The sequence below is a fragment of the Miscanthus floridulus genome, chromosome 1 (assembly GCF_019320115.1).
Source record: "Miscanthus floridulus cultivar M001 chromosome 1, ASM1932011v1, whole genome shotgun sequence".
NCBI lineage: Eukaryota > Viridiplantae > Streptophyta > Magnoliopsida > Poales > Poaceae > Miscanthus > Miscanthus floridulus.
Window position 1 is genome coordinate 34,793,243 of NC_089580.1, and position 26,750 is coordinate 34,819,992.

Genomic DNA, 26,750 nt, shown 5'->3' on the forward strand with positions numbered 1-26,750 from the left:
GCTTTAGATGCGATGTCAGACGAGGAGCTGGAGTCGCCCTCTTGGACTGTGTGGACGGATCCTTCTTGATAATCTTCCGTCCGGATCATGTTGACGAAGTCGCGCGGCTTCGGCCGATGTCGGTGCATAAAACACAGATCCAAGCGGCGTGGTAGGTTATACGCGTAGCTGGAGACAGCGTTTCGCAGGCCGTAGGGCTGGACCTGGTGGTTCTCTGTTGAGGCTTCGTACTCGGAGAGCCGGAGACCCGTCGCGGAGGCTGGTCAGCGACGAGCGGAGCGCCCTTCAGGAGTAGATATGACTATGAGATCTGTACCAAGTCGTGCAGGACGACTGATCCGAGCTGGTCGGGTAGATCTGTTGTGGGGAGCGGTTACCTGTTCGTTAGGTTGACTTTAAATCGTACTTACCAGAGCTAGGGTTTCAGCGAGTTTGGTGCCGACCCGATCGATGGAGTCGAGCAGGTCGGTGTTGTCGATCTGTTTCCCTTTATAGCGGGGAAGCGGACGATGAGTTGTCGGCGTAGCTGAAGATGATGCAGGCGTGGTCGGAGCCAGATGTACCTTGGTCGGAGCCAGATCCATCGTGGTCGGAGCCGTACCCGTCGTGGTTGAAGCCGTAGCCGATGCAGGTGAAGCAGTGGTCGGCACAGACTGAATCCACGCCTCCTCCGTGGTCATAGCGATGAAGTCGTCGGAGCCGGTGGTCTAGGTGATCTGGCCGACGGTGAATTTGAGGCCGTTCGGCGTAGCCATGGAGGCGGAGACGATGACCATCTTGTTTGCTTGGAGAGCAGTACGCACACCCCCTACCTGGCGCGCCACTGTCGAAGAAATATGGTCGGCAGTCTACCTAGGGGTATACCCAAGGTAGTAGATTGTCGACAGACAGATGCGTAAGCCACAAACAAGACGGTGACGCAAGACAGACACGAGGTTTTATCCAGGTTCGACCGTCAAGAAGGCGTAACACCTACGTCCTGCGTCTGATTTGTATTACTGTATATCAATGAGAGATGTTTTTTAGAGGGATCCCCTGTCCGACTTATATAGTCCGGGGGTAGGGTTACAGATCTAGAAACCAATACTAGTCAGTTACAATTGCCATATGTGGCTGGATAAGGATTCCTATTCTAACCGATCAGGATCCTGCCTGATCGTCAAATTCGCCTTGACTCCTTGTGCGGGACTCCGATCAGGTTGGATGGGCCGCACGTCGTCTTTCGGGTGGATCGGACCCATCGATCCGGGCCAGCCCAAGCTTAGCCGTAAGGGTATAGAGGTTAATACCCCCACACGGCCTGACACGAAAAACGGCCCAGCAGGCAGTGCCTGGGCCGTCGGCCAGACACGAAGCCCATGGCGGCACGGCCCGTAGGGCACGTCGTGCCTTGTCGGCCCTATCCCCATCGGGCCGTGCCGGCCCGTTGGACATCTATAGTTCGGCTCGACCGCACCGCGTCATGGAAGATATCAGTATCCCCGCTGCCGCAACTCGAGTAGCAAGTCACCTCACGATTCGGACTCGCTCGTTCACCTTCCGGCACGCGCGCACCGGCGCACGCAACGCAAAGCCCCTCTCGAACGCCAGCTCCCCTCCCTCTCCGTCTTATCAGCCTCGCTCTTCTAGAAGGTTCCGGGAGCCAGCCCAAGCCATGGACGCCGCCAGCACCGCCGCCGCCGCCGCCGCCTTGGCCACCCCGGCCCCCGCCCCGGCCGCGACCGTGCAGGTGCCGCGCGGGCAGGTGGATCTGATCGACTTCATCGACTGGACCGGCGTCGAGTGCCTCAACCAGGACTCGTCCCACAGCATCGTGAACGCGCTCAAGCAGGTAGGCGCAGCGTCCTCCCGACACAAACCCTAGCTCGACTAGCCCCGTCCTCCGACGGATTTTAGATTCTGTTCTTCGCGCGATTTTGGTCGGGGCGGTTCGTTTGGTTTTCCTTTTTTTTTTCGGGAACTTCTCCTAGGGTTTCGTCGGTGGTGACTTCCTGATCGCTCGTGGCTCTACTCTACTGCGAACTCTAACGGCGATTGCGTTGTGGTGCTTGTTCGGTGGTTGCAGAGTTTGAGGGACGACGAGGGGCTGTTCCTCGCCAGCGATTCGGACGAGCAGCTGCTGATCTACATCCCCTTCATGCAGGTGGTAAAGCTGCATTCCGCGCTATTCAAAGGCCCCGAGGAAGAGGGTAAGATTTGCAAATCCCTGTTTGGGTTCTGTGCGATGCGGCTAGATTTGTGCCCAATTGACAGTTTATATGTTCAAAGTAGGTAGGAGTACAACCTACTTTGAACATAATGCACTGTTAGTTGTGGCGCTGGTGCTGCTGAAAAATATCTTGTTTTCATAGTTGCAACGAGGGTGCTTTGCTTGTTTAGATTTCTGATACTTGCATTAGTATTGCCAGTGTTAAGTTGCCATTTATTGGAGACAATTCCCAATTTGACATCGCATGAAAATTCAGCCTCCCTTATTTGACATGGGTTCTTACTTTCATTCCCAATAATGTGGCACTGTTGTTAGCTTTTCCATCAAATGGCTCGTAAGTGCCATGTGAAAAATATGGATTGCCCTTGTAGTCTGCATTTAGCAAAGAACTTATTAATATTCCGTATATACAAAATAAATACATGGACACACAAGGTTTAGATGAATTTCAACAGGTTCACAAGAATGAAAGTTTTGTAGGATGAAAAAAGTGAAATTTAAATAACTTCTAGTTGAGTTTGTATGAGAGGATTTGACTTCAGATTAATAGTATTTGAACAGTCCACCAAGCCTGAGACCCACTCTGTTTTGAGTTATCCAATGCAACCAGGTGGGGGGGTGGGGGGGGGGGGGGGGGGGCAGATTTGTTAGGTATAGTTCTGCTTTGAGACATCCATGTCGATGCAGCTGAGCGCCTCCGAGTAGCCCCTGCACTGCAGGGAGAGGATTATGCTGTCTGGACTCTGGCATGGCCGAGGCCGCCCGCAGCTCCACCAGCTGCTGCTTCACGGTGTCGGTTGCAGAGTTGCAAACCAAAAGTGCAATCCCATCTTTTCACATGGCGCTTATCAGACTCTGGAAAAGTTAACGTTAGTGTTTTTGAGAATAAAAGTTAGACCCAGCATCAAATAAGGGAGGTGCTTAAAAGTTTGAATTTTCCACGAATTATAAGGTTTTTTCTTTTGAAAATGATGTTTTCCACTGCAACACTATGCGGCATGATATTCTGGCAATTTTTTTTTGTTGAGGACTGCATGATGCTCTGTCACTGCAATTTCATGGTTGCCTTTCTTTTTCAAACAATAATGCCCTTTTCTCATCACAGGCCCCAAAACAGTAAAACTCTTCTCCAACAAAGAGCATATGGGTTTCAGGTATTCTACCACCTGCCTGAGTTGTTTGGAGTTTGGTCTTTTCAGAACACATTATCTTTTCTATTCAGCTTGAGTGCATGACCATATATTTATGTAATAAATGGCAGCAATGTCAATGACTATCCACCAAGTGACACCCTCGAGCTATCCTCCAATCATTTGATAGAGGTATGACTTATCACCCGACTCATATATGGTTGATGGCCATCCATTTTTTTTTGGCATCCCAGCCATTATTGTTTTGCTCACCCAGATGGATCTTGGCCTTTCTTTCCTGCAGAATAAACCTTTGCCGCTAAAGTATGTCAAGTTCCAAAATGTTCGCAGGTATGTACATTTCCATGATATATATGCTTTTGTTCCCTCATTTTTGTTTCTTATCACTGTTTTTAATGGCCTTCTGTTATTATTTCAGCCTGACTATATTTATTGAGGACAATCAAAGTGGAAGTGATGTCTCGAAAATTCACAAGATTGCTCTTTATGGAACAACGTAAGTTTTTCTCTTCCACATGTTTACTATCATAGCCACTGTTTCCGTTTTGGTTGGTTCTACTTTGTTTTGGGCAAGGGCTAGAATTATAAAGTTTTGTTAGTGTGAAGATAAGAAATGATGACGATGTCTAAAGTAAAAGTCACTGAAGGAGATCCTCTGGAATAAGTACTAATTATTTGGAGGAGGAGAATTGCAATTCTGGAATATGAACAAGAATTGGAAACATGTATTCTTTGAGCTAATAAATTTAATTAAGTTTGCGAGGACATCCATAGATTTTTTTTTTGAGGTAGACATCCATAGAAATTCAAGCTGATTGGTGATACCTGCTTAGTGATCAATAGGATACCTGTGTGATATGCAAGTGCAACCTTTGGTTTTTTATCAGAGCTATGTATTTTGCTTTTTCTCTGTTCATTTGTACAAGCAGGTTACTATTACTACCTGTATAGAAAAAGCAGCTGGAGTTCTGCTAGATTTAGTAACTGGCTATTTTATTTAGCCAAAATTGAAAGGTGAAGGAAATCAATATACCAAATCAGATAGGAATGTGCTTAAGGGGAGGGGGATCCATTGTCAGGCTTTGAGAACGTAGTAGAACTCTCCTTAATTTCTTCACATATGCATATGTATAATTGACGCGGTCCATTTTCCTAAAGTTAAATTGCTTGGTTTATTTTGCAGTGTGGACACGACGAATATGAAGGATTTGAAGAAGATAGAAGAGCACTGAGACCATTTAAAGGTTGAGCTTATTCCAGTGGGTGTATGGCGTACTAGAAACAGTTATATGTTGAATTGAGCAATTTGTAGTTGACCCTGGCAACTTTTTTTTCCCCAATTTTTATACAACGAGGAGTTCAAAGAGTGCAAGTCTGGTGATGCCGAAGGTACTGCCTCTTGGCATCTTGTGATCCTGCAATTTATGGCTTGGGTGTGACAGTCAGACCATCCTAATCCATTTCATGAATGAACCAAAATTACTCCATGCATCGATGGTCTTGCAAACTTGGCCAGCAAAGCTTAGTTCGTTCCTGGGAAGTTTGGTTTGTGTTGAACAATTCTGAGGCCGATGAATGCATTGTTGCGGCAATTGCCATACGCACAGCTGTGTTGCCGTCACTATCCTTTCGCTGCCGTTTGTGATATAATGGATTGGATTGGCAATATTTCGTTGGTAGTAATGTTCAGTCACGGCGGTGCCGTTCGACCCTATCTATGGATTACAGATTGGCATGTTGCAACTTGCAACCCATCCCGGTAGCGGTAGCTTAGATTACATATGATCCTATGTATATATGCTCTCAGTCATCAGTCGACGCCTTCGATCACGGCGAGGATGGCCTGGAAGAGGTTGATGATGTCGAGGTAGAGCTCGATGGCGGCGGCGACGTACTCGTCGTAGGAGTAGCGCTTGATGAGGTTGTCGGTGTCGTAGATGATGAAGCCTGAGAAGACGAGCGCGGCGATGCAGCCGTACACCATGGTCCCCGTCTTCCCCAGCGGGAAGAGGATCCGCACGAGGCCGAAGAGCATGAGGATGAGGAGGGCGGCCACCAGGAAGGGCCCCAGGAACTCGAAGTCGTAGCCTTGCTTGGCCGCCCAGAAGGTGTAGGCAGTGAGCCCCAGCACCACCACCATGGTGATCACCACCGCCTCCAGTATGACGGGGCCCTTCGCCGACAGGCAGCTGAGCCCCACGGCGAAGCTGATGCCGACGGTGAAGAGCGCCAGGAGCACGAGGTTCACCGGGTGCCGCTTCCGGTAAATGATCATCGGAATCATCACTGCAAATATTTTTCTTTTAAAAAAAATGCACACCGAGCAACGACGTCGAGTGAATGAACATGTATATGTGCATACACGAGAAGTGTCGAGAAAGAAGCACGTACGGACGTACCGAGGATGGGGAAGATGATGACGGCGATGGTGGCGGCGATGGCGCCCATGGTGCGGGAGCGGAAGAAGTCGCCGATGGCGCCCACGAGGTTGACCGTGGCGGCGACGGCCACCGTCAGCAGCAGCTGCAGGCAGACGATCGCGTACACCTTGCGGATGAAGGCCCACCGCAGCTGCGGGCTCTCCATCATGTACGGGTACATGCCGCCGTCCGCCCCCGGCGGGTAGCACGCCTCCACGTCGTGGCTGCACTTGCCCATGGCTGGCTGCTGGCCTGGCCGGGCCTGTCTCCCGCGCGCGTGCCCCGAGGGAGAGAGACGGCGAGCAGCCGGTGGTCGTCGGTTCTCGCTCCTCGTCGGTTATTGATAGGTGGGCTGCGCTGCGCTGGGGGAGGGATGTTTAGGCGTGTCGGAACCTTTTTTTTTTTTGACAAAACCTTTTTGGGTGGTGGAGAAAGATGGCGGCAACTGCACGAGGGCTTCTATTCTTGGTGCGCTCAAACTGTAATAGCTTTTCCCGGCTGGTCATTTAATTTATCACTGATGTAATGTCATACAGTAGTCTCAATCTGCAGTCTTACTGTTGGGTTCCTAAGAGCATCTCCAAAAGTTTCCTATATTTTTTTCTCCTAAAACTTATAGTTTTACAACTCCTAAAAATATATTGGGAGGAAAAAAGAAAGCTATCTCCTAGAGTTTCTAATAAATTGCATTTAAAAAATCAAATTTGGGTCTCACATCTATTTTTTGCGCCTTTTTTTTCTGTCGTCCGGACGTCACGGGGCGCGTCGAACCCCTCACGTCGCGACCTCCCTGCCACCGCCGCCAACTCCCATCCACCGCCGCCACCGTCGGTAGCAGCAGACAAGCACAACACTCAGCCAGTAGCAGCAGACAAGCACAAAAGCGACCAACAGGCAATTATGCCGGTCTGCACCATCATCTGATAGGACAAGCACATCATCAGTAGCCGGCCACAACCAGCCTTGGCAGGGCACAGCGAGCCATGGATGGCCACAACCACAGCCACAGCCGGCCACAGGTACCCAAGGCGGCCACCGCCTCGACCTCCCTCCTCACTGCCTTCTCGCGCGGCCGGCTCGGTGCGGCGGCGGCCGCACCACGCACGCGCGAGCTCAGCGCCGCGGCGGCGGCACGGTCAGACGAGGTGACGGGATTCGTCGTGGGTTTAGGCGGCACGTCCTGCTCGTCCAGGTCACCGCCTTCGCCAGCGGCGGATTCGTCGTCGGCTTCCGCTTCAGCCATGCGGTCGCCGACGGCCCGGGCTTCGCGCAGTTCATGAACGCGGTCGGGGAGCTGGCGCGCGGCGCCGAACGCGTGTCAGTGGAGCCGCGACGCGATCCCGGACCCGGCGGCCGGCCGTGGTGAAGCGCAGCGGAGGAGGACCGTGTGGCGGCGGCTCCCGCGAGGAGGATCACGCGGCGGCGTCTCCCTGCACGCGCGCTCGTCGACGGAGGAGCACGCACGCGCGTCGCCCTTTCGCGCGAGGAGCTCGGGGGTGGGGACACGGACGCATGGCTTGCCTACTCGACCCGGCCAGGGGCATGGGCGGGCAGTCGCGGGCATGGGCTGGGCGGCTGGGGCGGGGCAGGGCCGTGCGAGCTCGACGCAGTCGGGGGCTTCGGTGGCTCGTCGGCCCTGGCCGGGCCACAGACGCGCGGCTTGCCTGCTCGACAAGGCCGGGGGCGGGGCGGCTGGGGGCGGCGCATGGCTGTGCGAGGGCCGCCATGGCCGGACGTGCGAGCTCGACACGATGGGGAAGAAGACGGGAGAGGACGAGAGCGGGAGACGGATCCGCGCGACTGAAGAGCTACTTCTGAGTCAGTTTTTCAGTGCCCTAAATACTAGGATGATAGATTAGAAACTGTTGAAAAGAGATTTTTCTGATTTTCCTAAAAAACAAGTATTAAGAAGGCAAATAAGGAACTCTTAGAGATGCTCTAACTTCCTAATAAGAAACCAAACGTTTATTTTTCTACTATATATAAGAGCATCTCCAAGAGTTCTCTAAACCTCCTCCTAATCCTAAATTTTTACAAAGATCCATAAAAAAATCCATCTACAACAACTCCTAATACAATCCCCTAATATTTTAGGAGTTGGAAAAAATCTCCCTCATTCGTGTAACTTTACGCGCCGCAGCCTCGCGCGGATCCAGTTTCCCCGCGCGGCATCCTTCTTCGCGCCGAGGGCAGTTCTTCTTCGCACCATATTCCGCCACAGCCGCTGCCTGGGCCATGGCCGTCCGTAGCCGCCTCCATCCTGCAGCTCAAGAGCGTCGCAGCGGACAAGACGACCAGGGACCTGTTCGTCGTCATGGAGCCACTGGTCGGCACCCGCACCCTCCGTAGCCGGCTCATCACGCGGTCCTTCTCCAAGGCCGAGACGTGAGCGCTCATGAGGCAGCTCCTGGGCACGGCAGAGAAGATGCACGGCGCCGGGGTCACCCACCACTCGTAGCCGGAGTGCGGCGCGGCCATTCCGGCGGCACGCGACCTGGTCTCTTAGGAACGAACACTCTGCTGCGTCGTCCTACAGGAAGGTGTAGTCCCGGCGGAAGCCGATGATGATGGGCGGCACCCCGATCTGGTGGAAGTGCGTGCCCGACAGCGCCCAGCACTGCTCCCGCGGTGACAGCCACTTGCCCACGATCCATGCGTGCCATGCATTGTAGTACGTATTACGCTCCACCATGATGGTGATCACATGCCATGGAGAACGCTTTCAATTGCAGGGAGCTCAAGGTCTCAGGGTTCGACGCGCCCTGTAGTTTTTCGTGATGGAAAAGAAAAAAAAAGCCACAACATAGTTCATGTGGGTCCCAAATTTGATTTTTTAGATGCCATTTATCAGAAACTCTTGGAGATGACCTTCTTTTTTTCCTCCCCAAATCTTTTTAAAGAGTTGCCAAACTATAAGTTTTTAGGGAAAAAAAGTAGAAAACTCTTGGACATGCTCTAATATATATATAAGTCCTTCCTAGCTTTCTGACTCGACAGAGTGCAGCTTAGGCTAGAGGTGCTGGAACTTTGCTCTGTCTTTCTTCCCCTTCTACGTGTTCGAATGCTTGTATTTCGGTTTATCTGAAATGGAAATAGAGGATGACCTTCGCGTGGAAAAAAAATATAATATATATAAGTCCGCACCAAAAAGAAATTCAAATGTGCAAAGCTCCTGCATATATCCCTCAGAAAAGAAAAGAATTTGCCGGTTTTTCTCTACTCTGTTTTTACTCTCGAGAACTGAAGGTACAAGCGCATGATTCGCTAGGAATCTAGGATCTCAGGCCTGTAACATTACCTGACTGATGAATAAACAAACCGCACTAGGAGTGACACTTTTGGGATCATGTGCAGCAACAGGAAGTGATGAATGTCTCTGTTGGTTCAGCAATCATCGTACACACACAAGATCACTTCGCACAAATAGGAAATAGCACAGAGACTTGAGATTTACTCCCTTCATCCCAGAATATCTGCCGTTCTCGCTTACCGAAAAATAACTTTAACAAAATATATATTAAAAAATATTATTATTTATGATACATAATTAGCATCATTGAAAAGATATTTGAATCTAGTTTTTTAACAAATTTATTTGGAGACACAAATGTTGCAGATATTTTGTACAAATTGAGTCAAAGTCATGGCACGGACACCGAAAACGACAGATAAATTGGGACGGAGGGAGTAGCCTCTGTCTCTAAATATCTGTTGCCACCGTTTGCGTGTCTATAGATTTAACTAGATTTGTACAAAATATTAGCAACATTTATATCTCTAAATAAATTTATTATAAAAATTAATTCAACGGTTTATCTAATGATATTAATTATGTATCATACATATTAATATTTTTTATATATATTTAGTCAAGGTTATTTCCTGAGAGGTGAAAACGAAAGTTAAAAAATGGACGGAGGGAGTAATAGGAGTGTCTTCTCCATGCCGTACCCGGACAAATGGATTTTTTATGTTTGGTATGCAGTTCTGTCCTATTACTTACCTGTTCCTCGAATAAAGCAAGGGAGCCACGTATCATTTTATTGAGATAGGAGAAAAAAACAAGAAAACGGACATAGAATCTACTCCCAGGAACACGCACTGGTTACAGATTTGAAAAAAAAAAGCTCAATACTCATACCTATCTTTTTTTTTTTTGGAGAAATACTCATACGTATTCTAGGAGAGCAACCGAAGGCGTACCTCTATCTCCTGGAGAGCAGAAGCTCCAACGAAGACAGTCTTTGGCAGGGGTCCTTGCCCAGTGGCTCCGGCTCCCGCTGCATTGTGCCGGACTATAGCAGCGATAAAAAGGCTCTACCTCCTCCTCCGTACAAGAGACGAGCAGGCGGAGCTGCGTTTCCGTGGCTTCCCCGGCTCCGCGCTACGGCGCCGGAGCCGGAGCTGGGGAGAGCCCGGCCAAACGGGCTCGAAAGCACCAAACGCTGCTCTCAATATTTACCGAACCACTTGCACATTTAGACTTACACCCTCAAACAACATTTAAATGCTTCCATAATCCATATCTCCTAACTCCTAAGCAATCAGGATGACTAAAGTGTATCCTTTTCTCATATCTTTAGGTATCCACTTGACAACACCACATCAACAGTTGGAGAAACGTATTGCATCAGTACGAGGTCATCAACGTATATACGAGGATACTGGTTGTCATCTTTCAGCCTAAGTTTTTTTTTTCAAAATAGTAACATTCTTAGGCCCTATTTGAAAGGGGTCTCAGGGACTCCGGCTAACCCATGCAATGTTCATTGAAGTTCCTTTTCTTTCATTGTCAAATGAACTGGAAGCCGAAAGAAACTAATATTTTTTACTTCTTCCAAAGAAACCAATGATTTTCCTAGTACTGTAACACGGAGCCAGCCGTAACCCCTCAAGTACTGTAACACTCTCCAGCTCCTCAAGTACTGTAACATGGAGCCAGCCAAAACCATGAGAAGCTCTGCCAGGGCCTTGGACAAAATTTTGGAAAACTACCGGCTGTGTCCAGTAATCTATCAGCCTCAGTTTTTCCAAAATAGTAGCATTTTAGGCAAAATTCTGGAGAACTTTTATAGCAAACGATCAAATTACGTGCATACAGGACTGCGGATTCACTCCAACTTGCAAACCAGAGAATCTACGTCCATGAATCCGTTCAAATGCCTCCAATTAAAATAAAATAGAATAAAAATCGGATCAAACGCAGTGCAATTTACTGGGATTCTTATTTTGATCGTGCGTAGAAATACAGCCACACTTCGTCTTGTCGAAAGCTGGTAAACAGTCTTGACTCTTGGGCAGTTCCATACACAAAATTATCCTTATTCGCTAGGCCAGACATAACATTTGAACTAAGGTAGCCCCAACACAAATCTAATTATAAATTGGAGTATCCATGAGATTACAGTGTGTGATATACACAAATGTACGTGAAAACAAGATCAAAGTGAAAGCTTGACGAGCTCAGCTATCGGCTGCTCTCAGCAGCTGCAGCAGAGACAGGAACAGGTTGATGACGTCGAGGTAGAGTGAAACAGCAGCCCATATGTACTCATCGTAAGTGTAGCGTTTGATGATATTGTCCGTGTCATAGATGATGTATCCACAGAAGATAAGTGACGCCAATCCACCATATATCATCACAGATATCTTGCCCAGTGGGAAAAAGATCTGTGCAGCAAAATCTCTATTAGTATGATGCATAATTCAGCATAAGCAAGCAAGTAATTAGATGATGCACTCAAAATCCACCACAGTAAAAAAGTATCTTAATAAAGATATATAAATACTTAATGGGAATCAAGGTAGAGCCATCCAACCTGAATTAGTGAAAACACCATGAGCACCATGATAGCAGCAAATAAGAAGGGGCCAAGGAAGTTGAAGTCATGGCCCCTCTTTGCAGCCCAGAAAGTGTAAGCAGTTAAGCTGACCACCACCACTGCTGTAAGAATGGCAGCCTCCAAAATGATTTTTCCTGCACACATAACAAACTGCCAATCAGCTCCTTCATATAGAGAACAAAATCCTAGTTGATACAAACCATGCATGCTCGAAATAGGGACATCAGCAAAGCACATTGCAATCACACATGGCAGAATTCCAATGAGTAGATGAAGTGAATTGCCACAAATGGAACTGGTCCCATTGCATACTTCTGCAATATGTCATAGGACCATTCAAAGTTTAGGACCTTATATGCCCATGTACTTAAAGTGTCGATTGCCTTGCCAAAATTTGTTTACTGTCGATTGCCTTGCCAAAATTTTCTGAATGATCAAGTATACCAAATTTTAGTCCAACAAATGTGGTTAGAGGAGCATTAAAAAAAAGGAATCCTAATGCAAACAGAAACTCCCATTCACTAGAATCACCAATCAACTCAGAAACCATTTTGAGATGCTCAATTAGACAAACCATTCACGCTATCACACCTAATCACGACTTAGAGAAAGCAATAACTGAACAAATTACCGCTGGTGAATGCGCATGTCATGCCGACGGCGAAGCTGATGGCGACGGTGAAGAGGCCGAGCAGCAGCAGATTGACCGGATGCTTCTGGTGGTAGTAGCGCAGAGGGCACAGCACTGCGGCACAAAAGGTTGCCACCAATTTCAGCTCACGGGGGGAAAAAAAACCCAAAAGACGGGAGAGCTGGGCTTACCGATGAAGGGCAGGATGATGAGGAAGATGTAGAGCGCGATCCCTGCGTTGGAGGAGACGAAGAAGTTGGAGACGGCGGGCACCTTGACGACGAAGCCGGAGACGGCGGCCGTCATGGCGAGCTGGACGGCGAGGATGACGTAGATCTTGCGGACGAACGCCCACCGCAGCTCGGGGCTCTCCGTCATCCCCGGGTACAGCAGCGAGGACCCGCCGGCCTCGAGGTCCGGGTCCGCCTTCCTGAACCCGAACATGGCCGCTAGTCTCTCGCTCGCTTCGCTAGGGTTTCGCAGGCCGGCCGGCGGAGACGACGACGCGGGCGACCGAGAACTGGGCAGAGGGAGGACGAAGACGGAAAGCAAACGAACAGTTGGTTCGCTGGCTCGGAATACTTGGATTGGATGGGATGGTTAGATTCTAATTGAGGGCTGTTCGAATCGGGGACTAAAGTTTAATCCGTGGCACATCACATGTTCGGATGCTAATTAAAAGAATTAAATATGAATTAATTAAAAAACTAATTACACATATAGAGACTAATTTACGAGACGAATCTAGTCTAATTAATCTGTCATTAGCACATATCTACTATAGCATCACATTGTCAAATCATAGACTAATTAGGTTTAAAAAATTCGTCTCCCAAATTAATCACAATCTGTATAATTAGTTATTTTTTTTATATTTAATACTTTATACATGTGTCAAACATTCGATAAAACAGGGACTATAAGTGGAAGCGAACATGCTGTTACGACCTTCTCGATGCGGTGCCTTCGAAGAGAAGGCAATTGCGACATGGGCCGAATGCAGCGTGTGCATTAGGCCCATCGTGTAGACATGCGGGCCGTGCCCCAGGTGAGTGGACCCAAACCGCCATCGCTGTCTGCCCATTTGAGCCTGACGCGTGTCGCCGCGTCGTCGTCTTCGTAGTGAGCTCTCTCTCCCTATCCCACCAAATCTTGCAGCAGGTCCAGGTGCGGTGGAATCCATTCCCAATTTGCGTCTCCACTCCCACCACCGCTTCTTCCCGGATCCCTTGTCCTCCTTGATTTTCTCTCACAAAAAGCGGGTGCCGCTTACCGCCACTTGAGCGCGCGGCGAGCTCACCTCGGTCTCAGGCGCCGCCGTGCGGCGGGCGCCCGTGCTGCTGGTTTCGCTCCAGGGGAGAAGGGGCAGAGTGAGCAGAGCAGGTTGGGGCGTTTGCGTTTTCTTTTGCGGGGCTGTGGGTCAAAAGCGCGGCGCTTTCCGCTCCACCTCCTCACGCCGGAATCAAATCGATGCCCCCCTGATTTGGTTCGTAGCATCGGCGCATGCGCTTGCTCCAAGAGATCTCCCTGTTGGTTCGGCGTCAGGGGTTCTGTGAGGTCACGCGGCGTCTTCCTCTTGGTGCACTTCACATGTCCGGGCGCTTTTATTTCTGCCCACTGCGCGAGTGATTCTGCTGCTGCAGCAGCTGTTAGGTGCGCGCGGGTCGTGATGGGGTGAACTGAAGCGTTCCTCACAGGGCTGTGGGTTTATTACGCCGCCTGTCTGCTTCCCCGCACCTTGTTCTTGTGCCCATACTTTGCTTTTGTCACACCTGAACCGTGTCTTCTTGTAGTATCTGAGGCTTGGCAGTTGGCAAGTACGAAATAGCAACCTGCTTAGAAATAAACTAGTGTCTGGTGCAAAGCCCAAAGGGGTTACAACTCGTTGATGCCTAGATCTGCTTCCTGCTGAGGCGAGGCTCTAAGTTTGCTCTGTTGATGGGGTTACCATGAACCACGGGAACGGGATGTTGAATTCTGTCAAGGTGGAGAGCCGGCTGTCAGTGGGCGCTGCCAATGGCCAGCCTAGGCCGATGGATGTGCTCCATGACGGCGGTCCACCGCCGTTCCTTACCAAGACGTACGACATGGTTGATGACCCAACCACGGATGCCGTTGTGTCGTGGAGCGCCACCAACAATAGCTTCATAGTTTGGGATCCTCATATATTTGGGACGGTGCTGCTGCCAAGGTACTTCAAGCACAACAACTTCTCCAGCTTCGTTCGGCAGCTCAACACTTATGTAAGTTGTTAACTCCATCGGTGCTTTGGTCCCATGTTCTATGATGTGGTTGCTGAAATCCTACTTTCTTTTTTGTGGAGTGAATTACAGTTAGTGTTTGAGAATTGCCAGCATTCCACAATGGTGATTTTTGAATAACAGGGAAAATTGGCTGCTCCCTCTGTTGCACAGAAAAGCATGTAACTAGCCATGAAAAATCCTAATTGTATCATGATAGCATGTGTGTCGTCTTTTTCTTTATATATGCACATAAGAATCTGAAAAAGCAAAGTTGCAAGTTTGTGTGGAAGTAATCAAAGCAAGGTAATCAGGATCCAGTTGAATATTGATTAAGAACTTATTATGCTTAGGAGTAGGATGGCACCAGTTAAGAGTTGGTCAAAACCTTTGAAACAAAAATGAACTCAAATAACCAAATAATTGTTCTCATAATTATTAGGCGGAAAAAAAAACTGTACAGAAGAGAGTATGTTTGACTAATTTGGTTATCACCATTGAAGTAAACCACTGATACTGTTAGTGCTTAAGAATACTATACTAACAATCTAGAAACTACTGATGTTTTAAGATCTTTCATAGACTGCATAATAGAAAATAATGCAGAATTGTTTTGTGCTTGTTGTTCCCCACTTCCTCAGTTCAAGGTTGTTGGAACGCATGTGGTCTGTAAAAATCTAAGGGGTGACTTTATTTTCCTGCAGCAATGGTCTGGTTTGAATATTGAAACTTTATTGCGTGGAATTGTTTTTCTGATCTTCTAAAACTTTTAAAGCTGGCACCTGGTATTCCTATACCCCAGCCAATTTCATTCTTTCAGTAGTTCTTGAGATCATATATGTATGCACAGACACCATATTGAAGGTCTGCTGACATTGATCAACTTTGTTAGATGCATTGTACAAATTTTGCATGCAGGCAGGTCATCACCTACAATTTCCAAATGAATTCTTATTCTCCAAATTATCTTTGATCTTCATGAGGGGCTTGTTTTCTATTCGTCACGTCAAAATAATATAATAGGTTGAAGAAGAATTTTGGCTAATAGATTTAAGATAAATAGTTTATATTCTTCATAGGATTCCTCTTCATTTTGGCATTTTATCCGACCTGAAATGATTTCAGCAGTTAATTCTTCCTCAATGAAAAATGGCGACTGATATTTCTGATGACTGGATTATTGGTTTGGCAGGGCTTCAGAAAGGTGGATCCTGACAGATGGGAATTTGCTAATGAGGAGTTTCTGAGAGGTCAGAGGCACCTTCTCAAAAACATTAGGCGTCGGAAACCTCCACATTCATCTCCAAGTCAACAATCTCTTGGCTCTTACCTTGAGGTAGGGCACTTCGGGTATGAAGAAGAGATTGATCAGCTGAAGAGGGACAAACAGCTCTTGATGGCTGAAGTAGTGAAGCTGAGGCAGGAGCAGCAAAATACAAAGTCAGATCTACAGGCCATGGAAGAGAAATTACAAGATACTGAGCAGAAGCAACAGCAGATGATGGCATTCATGGCTCGAGTCATGCAGAACCCTGAGTTCATGCGACAGCTGATCTCCCAGCGTGAGATGAGGAAGGGGCTTGATGCCATCTCAAAGAAAAGAAGACGCCGCATTGATCAGGGACCTGAAGCTGATAGCATGGGCACTGGTTCTAGCCTGGAGCAAGGGTTTCAGGCAGTGTTTGAACCGCTGGAGCTGGTCGAATCACTTGCCAATGGTGTGCCATCTGATCTGGAGAGTTCATCTGTTGAGGCAAAGGGTTTCGAGGTCCAACAAGGTGTTTCTTCCGGTGACTCTGAGCGTCTTAATGGCAGGCCAAGTGCAGAGTTAAATGATGATTTCTGGGAGGACCTTCTGCATGAGGGGGGACTCGGTGCAGATGCAGGTAATGCAGTTGGTCACGATGATATGAAGATGTAGTCTCAGAAGGTAGCCTGCCTCGACTGAAAGAACATGGACCCAGACATCAGCGGCTCTAGTTTTATCACAATGGCTCCGAGTATCTTTTATGCTCGTATATCACTGTTTTGTACTTGACCCTTTGATCAATGAGACACTATATCGGCTGCGGCTGTTAATACAGTCTGTTCAGCATGCGGATGGAAGTATTTGGATTAAGATGTTCCTATGGTATCCAGAGATACCATAGTTTATTTTCTTCTGGCCGATTGCCCGACCCTGTTACCGTGGACACTGTTTGTGCAAACAAGTACAGCGCAGTGGCCTGCCAAGCTGCCACTATGAGATTGTAGGGAAAGACCAGATAGCTTGTATATATGTAAAAGTGGTCCTTTTATGTCTGCTGATCTATAGTAACCTATCATGTGCACCTTTAGTCTGTATATAACATATTTATCGCCGTATTTCCACATCATTGTCTTTGTTTACGCACTTATGTTACGTTGCCTTTCCTACTGGTTTTCTCGTTGCTGTGGGAAGCTGTGATCATGAGATGCTCTGCTTTGCTAGTGATCCGAAGTGGTCGTGCTGCTGGAATTCTTACCTCCTCCAAAGTTGATTGGAAGACGATCTTACACTGTTACACGTGTATTGGTCGGTGCCAGTGCCCGGAGATTTGTTTGCATGCAAAACTTGTTTTCAACTTGTGAAATGTAGAGCGTTTGTCTGCCAAAGACGCTTAACATGGCACCGTAGTTTTTACTCTTACTCCAATCGGTAGCCAAAAGGACTAGCAAAAAGAAATCGAAATTTATTGGACTTCAGTTCGATGCTTTTCTTTTTCTGATGGGAGTACTATGTTTGATGCTACTTTTTCTTGAGGGAGTGGTTTCATGCTAGTAGTCCCCTCTGCTCTCTGGGCCCTCTCCTTTCATATTTGACGCTGGCCATTCAAAACTATATATATATATATATTTACCATAACGTTGTAGTAAACCACTTAGTAAGGAGTTACTATAATCTCATAATTTAACATAGTAATTATCATAACTCAAAGTGGCTACAGAATAAGTTATTTTGTAGCCAGCTACAGGATAGTAGTTCTATATATATATATATATATATATATATATATATATATATATATATATATATATATATATATATATATATATATCAAACAAACTTCAAAGTAGTACGTACTACTATGCAAGAAGACATGACTACAATGGGCCCATTCCTGAGATGGGCCTCCACAACTGAAAATGTTTCCATCTTCCCCGGCCATTAAATCCTTTTTCGAGTTCGAGATAGAGAATAGCCAATGCGAATCCCACTTTCCCGTTGGTTCTCTCTTTTTCTAAAGAAAAAGGGAATTGCTATTTACCCGTTTGTCTTTATCCTCTCCGCGCCCGACGAGTGCGCGGCGGCCGGTGACTTGGCCGCGACAGGTGTGGATCAGTCCCGATCCTTCTCCCGCCTTCCCCGCGCCGCGCACGCACGCACCGCAATATAAGCCCGCCACCAATCCGCTCGTCGTCGTCATCTCGATCGAAACGCTTGTGGCGATTGGCAAGCTCGCGGCGCGTGGCAGCGGGAGCGTACGAGGTAAAGGAGAGCGAGGGAGACGCGCGGATCGCTTCGCAGCTTTGGGCGGGGGGCCTTGCGCGGAGATGCTGGCGGTGTTCGATCCGGCGGTGGCGCCGAGCCCGGAGGGGCTGCGGCAGCCGGGCGCCGCCGGGGGCGACAGCGCGGCGGGCCTCGCGGATCGGTTCAGAGAGGCGCGCCCCGACGCCGTCACCGTCAACCTTGGCGGGTCCGGCGCCATGGCGTACTCCTCCAGCAACCAGAGCCCCCTTCTCCCCAGGTGAGTCGAGCTTGCTTTTGTATTGTCTCGGTTGAGGATCATCCTCGCCTCGCTATTGTCTTCATTCATACACTGTACATGGTAGTGGTGTCTCCGCTGTGCAGAATGTGTACTCTCTGATCCTCGTTTTACTGATTTTCTCTCGCGTGACAAACTGACAATCCTGCGAGATTAACAATCGCTTGTTTATCTCCCAGCATGTTATCCTCTGCTTCAACTGAATTAGTGCCCTCGATAGCATTTTCACTATTTGCTCAGACATTTATTTACGTCCATATATGATCGCATTCTCACGGATTCAGAAACTAGCCAACAAGTAACAAACCTGCCGATGCTTTATCAGTACATCCTCACTAGCTATCATCCGATCAGACCCGTTTCGTTGTTAGTTTATTGCTGAACTACAGATAGGACACTGCTATGCTACTCATTACGAGCAGTTTTCTTATGAACTCTGTCAGGCCCTGACTGAATTGTAGTTGCATTAGCCTAACGTGGTCAGCGGTATATGTCGTACCTCGTTCTCAAACAAATCGTTTGTGGTTGCAGATTGTTTGGAGCGGTGGATGACATATTCTGCATGTTCCAGGGCACAACTGTGAACGTTGCTGTCCTCAAGCAGCAGTATGGATTGAGTAAAGGCGCTAATGAGGTCAACATCATCATTGAGGCTTACAGGACCTTGAGGGACAGGGGTCCTTATCCTGCAGATCAAGTTGTGAGGGACATTAATGGGAAATTTGCATTTGTTCTGTATGATTGCTCGACTAAGTCGGTCTTCATGGCTGCTGTAAGTGAACTACTCCTATATTGTAGTTTTTTTTTATTGTTTGATCTTGGCATTATTCACATCTTAGGAGCAAACAGTTTATCAATAAATTAGTCAATGGTGGTATTCTTTTAAAAAAGATTTGTGCCTAGTGGTATTCTGGTTGCTCTATGTGGATGAAAACTCAATTCGCCTCGGGATCCACGTAGAACCGGCATCATACATATAGAGTTAAAGGTTTTGCTTAAGGTTGAAGTGGCAATACCATTTTTTCAGCAGACTATTGGATCATAGTGTTAGTGCAGAATTAGCAGCATCAAATCAAGCTCCTGCTAATTGGGACTATGATACCTGTCTGGTGCTGTTACAATTGTTTAAGTAAAGAAAAAGGTTTGTACTTCTTGAAAACCCAACCTAGTAACCTAGTCTGTTCGTGATCATGATCATCTACGAGACATTTATCAATGTTTGAGTTTTCAGCTTTAACAAGAACAACAACATCACTATCTATATTTCACTAAAATAGATGTTCTTGATGCTTCTGTCTAACATCTTCCCAGCTGTTCGGCTGGCATTATTTTTAAACTGTAGCAGCTGGAAAACACTGTAGCAACAGTTCGTGAGAGAAAAATATTGCTTCGGCTGGAAAAAAAAAACTGGTCAGCCAGCCGATTGTGGCCAGCCGAACAAGCTGTTCGTGTCAGCATCCTACATTTAAAGAACAGATACAGCTGTGCATTGTTCATTTATTTATGATCAATTTGATCATTGGCTACGACGTATAAATGTTATCACTGGTATTGATAGGCAACTGATAGCTCGTGTTCATGAATCACCTCATTACAGGATTCCGATGGCAAGCTGTGCATTGTTCATTTATTTATGATCAATTTGATCGTTGGCTACGACGTATAAATGTTATCACTGGTATTGATAGGCAACTGATAGCTCGTGTTCATGAATCACCTCATTACAGGATTCCGATGGCAACGTTCCATTCTACTGGGGCGCTGATACCGATGGCCGTCTTGTGGTCTCTGACGACGCTGAGCTCGTGAAGAAGGCCTGTGGAAAATCCTCTGCCCCGTTCCCCAAAGGTAAGCATAACCAATAATAACCGAAGAAAAGCAAACGGGCAGAAGTGGTTCTTGTCCCTCTATACTCTGTTCTCGTCCGCTGACGCCTGGCGCCGACGGCTGCACTGCATCAGGCTTCTTCTTCACGACGTCCGGAGGGCTGAGGAGCTACGAGCACCCCATGAACGAGGTGAAGCCGGTGCCGAGGGTGGACAGCAAGGGCGAGGTGTGCTGCATGACGTACACGGTTGATGGAAGCGCCAAGAAGGAGACCGGCATTCCAAGGGTCGGCAGCGCTGCCGATTGGTCTTCACAATACTGACTTTCTTTTTAATCTTTTGTGCTGGATCGGAGCGCTGGTAGTGTTTGTCTGAATAGACTGTTCTCTATAAATCAACACGGATTCTGTAACTTCACATGATTTTCATTGCTGCTGTGTTGTAACAAGTAGTACTGTCTTTGCCTTTGTTCTCGAATAAATCAATATTTCTAGAGTTGTGTATATTTAACCGAGTTTATTAAAAAGACCATAGATGTTTTATGACATCAAATATATGTATTATGAGAATATATTTTATAGTACATCTAATGATACTAATTTAATATCATAAATTTTAATGTTCTTTTCTATAAATATAGTTAAATTTAAGAATGTTTGATCTAAGATAATTTTGAGAATTGATTTATATTCAAATAAAAACGGAGGGAGGAAGTAAAAGGTTGAATGGGCCTTTAGTTCCCTGAGCTGAATCCGTCGGCAGTGACGCTCTCTTGTTTGCAGATGCCCAAGAACACCCCAAACAAGATGCGCTGCCAGAGTGCCAGTTGAGCATGCTTGAGATTTGAGAAAGGGTTTAGGGTAGGAGTAGGGACCGGGAGAAGCAAAGTTGTATCAGACACGGGCGCAACTGTGCGGAAATAGTATCGGAACTCGGATCACGCAACCGTCTGTCAGGCACTTGCTGTGGATGGTATTGTTTCGGAGGAATTTAGATGATTTGAAAAAATTTTAGAGAAATTTATGAGAAGAAAATATTATTTTGGATAAAAAAAAAGAAGGGGATCTAACCACATTTGAGGCACGCGAACGGGACCACTGCGTGCAGTGTGCACACTCCCCTTATTGGCTTTGCGCTGGCACCAATAATTTGCGTGTACTAGAAACACCGGCAGCTCATTCCAAAAGCCAAATACGCAATTGAATTAAAAAACAGTTGCAGACCAAATGCCTATTAAAGCATTGCTAATGGAGAAGAAGCTCAAGTTCCTAACACAAAACAGATCATCTGGATAGCAGGAGTACTTTGGCATACAAGGCAGAATTTTGGCCTGAGGTCTATATTGCAAATTTTGAAAATGGAAGTTCACAACAACTTTACTTCTAAGATCTAACTTTGAGTGTACAGAAGCTAGTAGTAGGGAAGGACGTTGGGACATGGCATTATCTCAATCTATGTATATGGTTGAATATGATTGCCATACATAATCAAACCTAACAGCACAATATGTATTGTCTCATGGACTGAATTTTCCTTATATTCGCCACCAACTTTTAGCTATATAATATAAAGATGCAACGTATCAACTATCTACAGCGTAGAAACAACATGTTCACTTGTTGGTTTCAGGCATGGCTTATCAATCATGGTACAATGTTTTTCTCTCACAACAAACCAGCACCAACCGGCCTTATCAGCCCAGAAAACAACTGGCGAACAGGCTGATTAACTAGTAACTGTCCTGGCAAATGATTTGAAACAAATGAGTTGTTCCTTGAGGGTTCATACATACATGGTTAGATGGACCAATGCTCCAGATGAATTAGTAAGAAGCTAACATGAGAATTGAAAGATATGTCTTCATCTCTAGAAATCTCTCAAATGAACAGAGAATGACTTGTGCCTATGGACAGATGCAAGCACACCTGAGACTGAAACATGATGAGGCAACATGTAGTCACTATTGAGGATTTTGGCTAAACTCGATGAAGGAATGTTGGTGTTGTTTTTAGTCATCTTTTCGATTCAATTTGGTTCTAGTTTATAGTCGAGTCACTGATAGTTAAACAGTTTGTAGTAGTAAGCTAGGGATCTCCTTTATCCTTTGTGCATTGTACTAAGGGCCTGTTTAGATTCTAAAAAATTTTACGCAGTACCCGTCACATCGAATCTTGCGGCACATGCATGGAGTACTAAATGTAGACGAAAAAAAAACTAATTACACAGTTGGTCGAGAAATCGCGAGACGAAACTTTTGAACCTAATTAGTCCATAGTTAGACACTAATTACCAAATACAAACGAAATGCTACAGTGAGCCAAAATCCAAAAAAAATTTGATCTAAACGGGGCCTAACTAGGGTAAAACCACAATATCCGGCTTACCTTATATCCGGCTTGTTCGGCTTCTTTTTTCAGCCGGAACAGTGTTTTTCTCTCACAACATTTCAGACAGAACAGTGTTTTTCAGCCAATTTCAGCCAAGATTCAGCAAACCGAACGGGCCAAATGTCCACATTTAGTCCTACAGAATTTAACTTTCATTCCTAGAATTAAGCAATTAGGTGAACTACCGAACAGATATGTCTTTTCTATTGTCATAACTTTCAGGTGAGAACATGCTATGATCAACCACAAAACTGTTGGCAGCATGAGTTTGATCTAACTGTCTTCGACATTTCATAATGAGGTGCTAAACTTGCGAGGCGGTTTATTGATTGCTTGTCTTTTTTAGTTAACCAGCTTGCAGAATGTCTGAAATTTTGATTCTTCACTTGCGCCAAATTGCTGAAGCATTAGTAAAATGGCTTTAGTAATATTGCACAATGTTGCAATGGGAAAAGTCCATCATTTTCCTTTGAAACCAATGTAGCTATTAGTAATAGTGTGAAAAAATGGGACGATAGAAACAGAGCCAGAAGGAGAAATGAAACCTGAAAGAGATGTGGCTGTACTGATAACATGCCGCGACAAGGAGCAGCCACAAGGAGCAAAGTGACAGGAGTGTGACTATGGGATATGGAAAAAATTGTCAGTATAAATTGAACTTATGGGTAAATTATGATTATTAGGTTCAATGCTCCCTCCGTCCCTAACGTTGGTCGTTCTGGAGTTCGAACTATGTCCCCGAATGAGTGTCGTTTAGGCTGTCCAACCTATGAACTAGCCCTGCACCTTTATCCTGTCACCCCATCCCACCTCCTCCTGTCTTCATTTGCTCGTCCCCACATCCCTCGCAACAACGCGATTGGTCTTCGTGAATGGCTCCAGAACAGTAGAGGAGAGAGATTGCTACCATGTGTACTACTCATAGGGTTAGGCCCTGTTTGGTTCCAAATAAATCACCTACTTATAAATTAAAAAGTGAAAAAAGTAACTTATTTTGCCAAACACCACCAACTTATAATTCCTCCTGCTTATAAGTTTTAAGTTGGTTCACCCCTGCTTAAAACTTATAAGTCACCCTTTTTTGCGTGGGGCCCACACCTTTAATGAGCTTATAAGTTATCTACAACCAAACAGGCATGACTTATAAGTCACTGGTTTTTAGTCACCTGACTTAATAAGTCACCTGACTTATGAAAACCAAACAGGGTCTTATTTTCATCTTTTTGCTTTTACCTTGATCTTTGTGCCTAACTCCAGAACGACGATCAATTGGGGACGGAGGGAGTAGAATATAGAAAATATGAGGTTGTGACCGTGGTGCTCCTGTGGCACCGACTACAGCATGGACGGGGCATGCTTGCCAATGAAGATGGTGTTGAGGAACCCTACCATAGCAGTTAAGCGACAGGGGACGCCGGCTTACGGATATCCCTAATTTTGGTGCGGATATTGGCGCGTAGCTCTTTGCAGCCTTCTTCTCCAGCGTTGTGGGCAGCATTACATCAAACAGGTAGTGTGCACCCACATTGTGACAATGCTGTAGTATGAGAGCGTTGGTTCCCAGCGCGTTGCCAGTCAAGCCCCTGCCTCGCGGTTGTTGGCGGAGAGGAGCGCCAGCTTGCCCATGCCTACTGACCAAGGACGCAGCAGCCATGGACGGCTCGGGAACATCTAATTCTGGCCTCCCAGCCGCCTCGGCAGAGAGAGGAGCAGCACGGCCTGGAGTTGGCCGTTGCAGGAGAATGGACCAAGCCATGGAGCTCACTGCACTGGCTCAGAACGTGCCGTGACGTGCCCAGCACCAGGTGCCGTCGCCGGTGTCCCACGTCCCCTGCTCCAGTGCCGTGGTCCAAGCAGAGCGCGTTAGCGGCCGCTTAACGTGCCTTCAGTTGGCCGTGCCAGCGCCTGCTCACCGGTGGACCGCGTCCCTGCTGTGTCGCCTCGCTGGTGGGCTGTGGCATGTGGCCGTGCCCCTTGAGTGCTGACTCTGCCTCATCTTCTCACTGGCCGATTGCCCTGGTGCTGGCGGCCCTACCAGCATTCTGCGATGGAGGGCGGGTCGTAGCCACTCACTGTTGCCTGAAGACGAGGATATGCTGGACTCTGCGACTGCAGTAGGAAGCTGGAAGACATCCTCGCCAGTGCCTCCAAGCTCCAATGCGCTTGCCTACGCACTGTCCCCGCCCTTCGTCTCCGGGACAGCGCTGGACACCACAAAGCAGACGCCAATCACGGTGGGAGCGGCACTCGCCTCCGCGGCTGCCGCTACAGGCAGGGAGGCAGCAATTGCTGCAGCTGCGACACAGAGGACGGCGCACCTCGCGGATGCGAGCAGGGAGGCGGTGGGCTGACATGCTGTTGGGTTGCCGCGGCGCCCTTGCCTGGCCCGCTGGCTGTGCTCGCGAGTCGCGTCGCGCCAGTTCACAGCGGTGTCCTTCCTGAGCCACGTCGTTGACTCGGGGCTGGCGGCGGCGGCGGCGGGAGGCGCGAGGAAGACGATTCGCGAAGAGCCCAGCCAGATCAAACTCTGTACTGGGATCCAACGGCTGAGAATACGAGGCAACGTGGCCGGATATGGGGCCAGAGCCAGAGCCGATGGTGCAAGATTCGTCTTTTAAAAGATGGGCTGGGCTGGGCCGCCACTGCCCACTCCGTCCAGCTGAAAGAGAGGCTGAGGCCTGGTCCCAAAAATTTTTATCTCAAACAGTCACATCAAATCTTGCGGCACATGCATGGGGTATTAAATATAGACGAAAAAAATTAATTACACGGTTTGGTTGGAAATCGTGAGACGAATATTTTAAGACTAATTAGTCCATGATTAGCCATAAATGCTACTGTAACTAACATATATTAATGATGAATTAATTAGACTTAATAAATTCATCTAGTAGTTTTTAGACGAGCTATATAATTATTTTTTTTATTAATATCAAAACCCCCTGCATCCAAGAATTTTCATTTCGCCAGCTAATCACGCCTACGAAGGAAAAGCCACCGGACACCTTGCGGCGCCGGCGCTGCAGCTTTAGCATGCACGCATGCATGGCAGCGCACGCCGGGAGCACGCATGCGGGAGGGGTGCCGGGCGTCGGTGCGTGCACATGCAAGGTGCAGAGGCAGCAGGCGCGCGTACCCATGGCCATGCACGATACTCCTACCACAGTTGATAAGAATATACTGTACAGTACTAGTATACTACTAGTACAACCACTGTTAGTCTGTTATTACTGCACGTTAGATACTGCAATTTCTAATTATTAAAAGCACTCGTACCCGGACGTAGCACTACTGTGCAAACTAGCTAGGCGTACTCCGTACATTGCATGATGACTGGATCCCTACAAGTAGAAGAGTTTGCTACGCACACTGTACCTAGTTTTTGCTCTATCCTCTTCTTTGTATTATATTAAGATCAGAGGGTTAAAAAAAGTTTGGTTGAGGACCGTACCGTTGCGACCAGTGCAATGCACGTACGCTAGCCAAATTCATTTACATTTTAGGACTGTAAATATCTATATTTAATAAAAAAAAGAATAATTTTTCCCCCTCTATTCCTCCATTCATCGCCGTCCCTTATTTCCACTACTATTTCTTCCATAAGTGGATTTGATCCTGCTTGCTCACTCCTCTTTTTCGTTTCTTGGTTTGTCATCTCTCATTTAGTTTGGAGTTGCAAGACCTCACTAGCATCGCACCACTCATGCCAGGCCTAGCCAACCGAGTCAAGTGTATGTAGCAACTTAGCACGCACAAGTGTGGCTGGACTTCTATCTTTTTTAACCTCATAGTACAGTAACCACCTATTTAAGCCGAGTCAATCTTTAGATAATTTTCATATAAGATTAATTTTTTATTGCAACTAGCATTTATTGTGTGCCATATGATTTAATCAAAATAAGGTTGGACCAATTCCAATTAAATCTAATGAGATACTCCTAGGTAGCTAATTATATGAGTCTTATGACCATACAACATGATGCACGCTTGTTACAATATCCAGATATATCATGTTTGCTAGCATTCTTATATCTATCTATATATATCTATCTATCTCTCTCTCTCTCTCTCTCTCTCTCTCTCTCTCTCTCTCTCTCTCTCTCTCTCTCTCTCTATATATATATATATATATATATATATATATATATATATATATAACTACTATCCTGTAGCGGGCTACAAAATAACTTATTCTATAGTCACTTTGAGTTATGATAACTACAATGTTAATTTATGAGATTATAATAACAACTTGCTA

General features: G+C 46.9%; 5 protein-coding genes across 5 annotated transcripts; 3 read left to right on the forward strand and 2 right to left on the reverse strand.

Annotated features, from left to right (window-relative positions):
• Window positions 1-1,494: 1,494 nt before the first annotated feature.
• Window positions 1,495-4,847, forward strand: LOC136478384 (PITH domain-containing protein At3g04780-like). Its single transcript, XM_066476827.1, has 7 exons — window positions 1,495-1,831; window positions 2,066-2,189; window positions 3,315-3,363; window positions 3,471-3,531; window positions 3,644-3,690; window positions 3,779-3,856; window positions 4,544-4,847. The coding sequence occupies exons 1-7, from the start codon at window positions 1,655-1,657 to the stop codon at window positions 4,590-4,592; spliced, it is 585 nt and encodes a 194-aa protein (XP_066332924.1). The 5' UTR covers window positions 1,495-1,654; the 3' UTR covers window positions 4,593-4,847.
• A 167-nt stretch (window positions 4,848-5,014) lies between these two features.
• LOC136478375 (protein LIFEGUARD 2-like) lies at window positions 5,015-6,155 on the reverse strand. Its single transcript, XM_066476814.1, has 2 exons — window positions 5,760-6,155; window positions 5,015-5,646 (listed from the first exon to the last, which is right to left on the reverse strand). Exons 1-2 carry the CDS (start codon window positions 6,016-6,018, stop codon window positions 5,171-5,173), a joined length of 735 nt encoding a protein of 244 aa, XP_066332911.1. The 5' UTR covers window positions 6,019-6,155; the 3' UTR covers window positions 5,015-5,170.
• A 4,826-nt stretch (window positions 6,156-10,981) lies between these two features.
• LOC136479484 (protein LIFEGUARD 2-like) lies at window positions 10,982-12,850 on the reverse strand. The gene is made up of 4 exons (XM_066477360.1): window positions 12,446-12,850; window positions 12,255-12,368; window positions 11,600-11,757; window positions 10,982-11,450 (listed from the first exon to the last, which is right to left on the reverse strand). The coding sequence occupies exons 1-4, from the start codon at window positions 12,696-12,698 to the stop codon at window positions 11,244-11,246; spliced, it is 732 nt and encodes a 243-aa protein (XP_066333457.1). The 5' UTR covers window positions 12,699-12,850; the 3' UTR covers window positions 10,982-11,243.
• A 542-nt stretch (window positions 12,851-13,392) lies between these two features.
• On the forward strand, window positions 13,393-16,888 carry LOC136479389 (heat stress transcription factor A-2e-like). The gene is made up of 2 exons (XM_066477294.1): window positions 13,393-14,497; window positions 15,687-16,888. Exons 1-2 carry the CDS (start codon window positions 14,204-14,206, stop codon window positions 16,413-16,415), a joined length of 1,023 nt encoding a protein of 340 aa, XP_066333391.1. The 5' UTR covers window positions 13,393-14,203; the 3' UTR covers window positions 16,416-16,888.
• Window positions 16,889-17,805: 917 nt separating this feature from the next.
• Window positions 17,806-20,610, forward strand: LOC136478392 (stem-specific protein TSJT1-like). Its single transcript, XM_066476839.1, has 4 exons — window positions 17,806-18,261; window positions 18,811-19,051; window positions 20,007-20,127; window positions 20,241-20,610. The coding sequence occupies exons 1-4, from the start codon at window positions 18,068-18,070 to the stop codon at window positions 20,426-20,428; spliced, it is 744 nt and encodes a 247-aa protein (XP_066332936.1). The 5' UTR covers window positions 17,806-18,067; the 3' UTR covers window positions 20,429-20,610.
• The last annotated feature ends 6,140 nt before the right edge of the window (window positions 20,611-26,750 follow it).

Excerpts from the sequence above, each read along its gene's own strand:
- LOC136478384 (XM_066476827.1), top strand. The coding sequence starts at position 1,655 with ATGGACGCCGCCAGCACCGCCGCCGCCGCCGCCGCCTTGGCCACCCCG. Across the intron at positions 3,364-3,470 it reads AAAGAGCATATGGGTTTCAG|CAATGTCAATGACTATCCAC; the intron begins GTATTCTACCAC and ends AATAAATGGCAG. Across the intron at positions 3,691-3,778 it reads AAGTTCCAAAATGTTCGCAG|CCTGACTATATTTATTGAGG; the intron begins GTATGTACATTT and ends TTATTATTTCAG.
- LOC136478375 (XM_066476814.1), bottom strand. The coding sequence starts at position 6,018 with ATGGGCAAGTGCAGCCACGACGTGGAGGCGTGCTACCCGCCGGGGGCG. Across the intron at positions 5,647-5,759 it reads CATCATCTTCCCCATCCTCG|TGATGATTCCGATGATCATT; the intron begins GTACGTCCGTAC and ends AAATATTTGCAG.
- LOC136479484 (XM_066477360.1), bottom strand. The coding sequence starts at position 12,698 with ATGTTCGGGTTCAGGAAGGCGGACCCGGACCTCGAGGCCGGCGGGTCC. Across the intron at positions 12,369-12,445 it reads CATCATCCTGCCCTTCATCG|TGCTGTGCCCTCTGCGCTAC; the intron begins GTAAGCCCAGCT and ends TTTGTGCCGCAG. Across the intron at positions 11,758-12,254 it reads GACATGCGCATTCACCAGCG|GAAAAATCATTTTGGAGGCT; the intron begins GTAATTTGTTCA and ends TTATGTGTGCAG.
- LOC136479389 (XM_066477294.1), top strand. The coding sequence starts at position 14,204 with ATGAACCACGGGAACGGGATGTTGAATTCTGTCAAGGTGGAGAGCCGG. Across the intron at positions 14,498-15,686 it reads TTCGGCAGCTCAACACTTAT|GGCTTCAGAAAGGTGGATCC; the intron begins GTAAGTTGTTAA and ends TTGGTTTGGCAG.
- LOC136478392 (XM_066476839.1), top strand. The coding sequence starts at position 18,068 with ATGCTGGCGGTGTTCGATCCGGCGGTGGCGCCGAGCCCGGAGGGGCTG. Across the intron at positions 18,262-18,810 it reads CAGAGCCCCCTTCTCCCCAG|ATTGTTTGGAGCGGTGGATG; the intron begins GTGAGTCGAGCT and ends TTGTGGTTGCAG. Across the intron at positions 20,128-20,240 it reads CTCTGCCCCGTTCCCCAAAG|GCTTCTTCTTCACGACGTCC; the intron begins GTAAGCATAACC and ends GCACTGCATCAG.